This window comes from Eubalaena glacialis, chromosome 3 (assembly GCF_028564815.1).
Source record: "Eubalaena glacialis isolate mEubGla1 chromosome 3, mEubGla1.1.hap2.+ XY, whole genome shotgun sequence".
Taxonomy (NCBI): Eukaryota; Metazoa; Chordata; class Mammalia; order Artiodactyla; family Balaenidae; genus Eubalaena; species Eubalaena glacialis.
Genome location: NC_083718.1, coordinates 105,963,683 through 105,966,417, shown reverse-complemented (window position 1 = coordinate 105,966,417; position 2,735 = coordinate 105,963,683). Strand labels below are relative to the sequence as shown.

The window sequence follows — 2,735 nt, the reverse complement described above, 5'->3', positions numbered from 1 at the left end:
TCAGAATTACCAGTTAGCTCTGACCACTGGAGATGAGAGGATGATGAGACACACAAAGCCAGACATGGTAGGATGGACTCAGAAAGGAGGGAAATGTCTAGCAAAGTGCAGTGTTACCTCTCCCTCCCAAATGACTTATCCATGTGATTCACTAAAAGTAAAGTATCAAACTGGACCTATGCTTTTTCAGAACAGAAGAGTCAGATTTTTAAATTCCTGGATATTCAGGTGAGTTGAGGACATGCAGTCATCAGAATATTCAGCAGATAAACTGCCTAAAGAAAGGATTGAAGAAAAGGGTGTTAAGAAGGTCAGAGCTAGCAGGATAACCACGTTAACACATACACACAGGCAAAACACACACACACACGCGTTGAGAATGGTCCGGTACGAGGCATGCAGAGACCTAGTGGCAGGGCAGGAATAAAGACGCAGATGTAGAGAACGGACTTGAGGGCACAGGGTGGATGGGAAAGCTGGGATGAAGTGAGAGAGTAGCATTGACATATATACACTACCAAATGTAAAACGGATGGCTAGTGGGAAGCTGCTGTATAGCAGAGGGAGATCAACTCAATGCTTTGTGACCACCTAGAGGGGTGGGATAGGGAGGGTGGGAGGGAGGCTCAAGAGGGAGGGGATATGAGGATATATGTATACATATAGCTGATTCACTTTGTTGTACAGCAGAAACTAACGCAACATTGTAAAGCATTTATACTCCAATAAAGATGTGAAAAAACAAAACAAAACAAAAAGTTCTAAAATTCAGAAAGACATGCTAGTTAAGTCAACAGCACAATGAAAGAAGCTGATTCTGATGCTAGGTCATCCTTATGCACTTGACTACCATAGCAGGATAGGTGGGCAGACCTGTCCCACAAACCAGGGGCTCAACCAATACGGTGACACCTAAGCAAGATATTGCACAATCTCCTGCCTTTCAACTGACAAAGATTCGAATGATCGCTAAGTTGCTGGAGATGAGAGGGAAGCTCTGCAGAGCCAGGACTGCAATGGAGTTTCAGTATTTTTTGATACCTCAAACCACAGTTGTGTGCCACAAAGCATCATGTAGGAACTAGTACAATATACTGCTTGTGAATTGATTTATGTCGCTATATTTTTATCTAAATATGTTATTTATATTTGTGGATTTAATTTAATTTTTTTCCTGAGCAAGCACTTTAGCCCCTGAGTATCATAAAGATCAAATAGTTACTGGTGTTATATTACTTTTGATAATCAACTAATTCCTGTTTAAAATAATCTCATATTTGGAGCAGGCCCAAACACAAAGATGTAACATACGCAGTCTTTAGAAACTAGCATCCTTTTCTAGATTGAAGGTACATATATGAAGGCTAAATATAACCAAGTTCAAGGTTGGTAAAGTTCAAACGAATAGGAAAAAAACAAATAAAAATAAACCACACAGGAAGAAGGAGTGAAAGAAAAGAAACAGAAGGAAGAAAATATACCCAAGAAAGTAAGTATCACTGTTGTAGTGATGGCAACTGAATTGAAAAATAAGAAATTTTGACCCATTACATGTAAGATTAAAATGATATGTAATTGTCATAAAGAAAACAACTCCAAGGAGCTTGCTAATATGTATTAAATAGTAGTAGCCTATCTATATAAAAATAGGTTTGGAATAAGTCAATAACTGGCATTTACTAAATAAATTTTAATTAGAATAAATTTGTTAATAACCTAGCTTCTGTATAAAACAGAAGTAAAAACTATATTTGTAGCAGATTTGATTGGGGGGATAGTCTGCTTTGTAACATGTTGAGAACTAGTTAAATAAGCAACAAATAATAATTCACTACATGAAATCAGATCAATACAAAATAAATTGACAAGCAGACCAAATAGATTTCAAATATACATTCCATCATGAAGGAAATTTAGAATACAAAGAGAAAGTATTAAGATAAATTTTGAGCCTCCCAGTTTGATTTTAAAAAAATGTAATGTCAGATTTTATATCTTCAATCATTCCATTAAAAATGAACAATATGACACACGCCCCCCACCGGACCAGTGAAGCGGCTGCGCCCCTTGCTTTGGACCTCGGGCCTCACTTCTCCTCCAGATGGACCCCAAGTGCTCCTGCCCCACTGGCGGCTCCTGCAGCTGCGCTGGCTCCTGCACCTGCAAAGCCTGCAGATGCACCTCCTGCAAGAAGAGCTGCTGCTCCTGCTGCCCCGTGGGCTGCGCCAAGTGTGCCCAGGGCTGCGTCTGCAAAGGGGCCTCGGACAAGTGCAGCTGCTGTGCCTGATGTCGCCGAGAGCCTGCCCCGGGTGTCAACAGAGCAACCAGGACGAACCTGCATTTTACCGATTTTCATACAACCGGACCTGACGCTACATTCCTTTTTCTATCAAATATGTGAGTTGTAATAAAAGTTGTTGACTTTAAAAAAAAAAAAAAAAAAAATGAACAATATAATTTAACTGAAGAAATTAGTACTTTATGATCTGTGCTTGGTTTTATATTTTGATATTGCTTTCATCTTATTTCATTTTATTAGTTCTTCATAATGTACATTGCTATAGATGAATGCAAAAATTGAGCCCTCCTGGGTGGAAGAGAAAGGATAATAATTCTTGAGATTTTTGTCATGACTCACATCCTGCAGTCTCAAAATGCTTTCATAGGATTATAATATTCACCTGTGAAATACACCAACTGTACTGCACATGACACCTATATTATTAGAGGGGATT

The 2,735-nt window shown here is 38.9% G+C and overlaps 1 protein-coding gene across 1 annotated transcript; it reads left to right on the top strand.

The window, feature by feature from the left end:
• Window positions 1-2,034: 2,034 nt before the first annotated feature.
• On the top strand, window positions 2,035-2,345 carry LOC133088369 (metallothionein-1E). The gene has a single exon (XM_061186269.1). The coding sequence runs from the start codon at window positions 2,102-2,104 to the stop codon at window positions 2,285-2,287; it is 186 nt and encodes a 61-aa protein (XP_061042252.1). The 5' UTR covers window positions 2,035-2,101; the 3' UTR covers window positions 2,288-2,345.
• Window positions 2,346-2,735: the final 390 nt, after the last annotated feature.

What these genes read in the sequence shown, in the direction of transcription:
- LOC133088369 (XM_061186269.1), top strand. Translation starts at nt 2,102, where the DNA reads ATGGACCCCAAGTGCTCCTGCCCCACTGGCGGCTCCTGCAGCTGCGCT.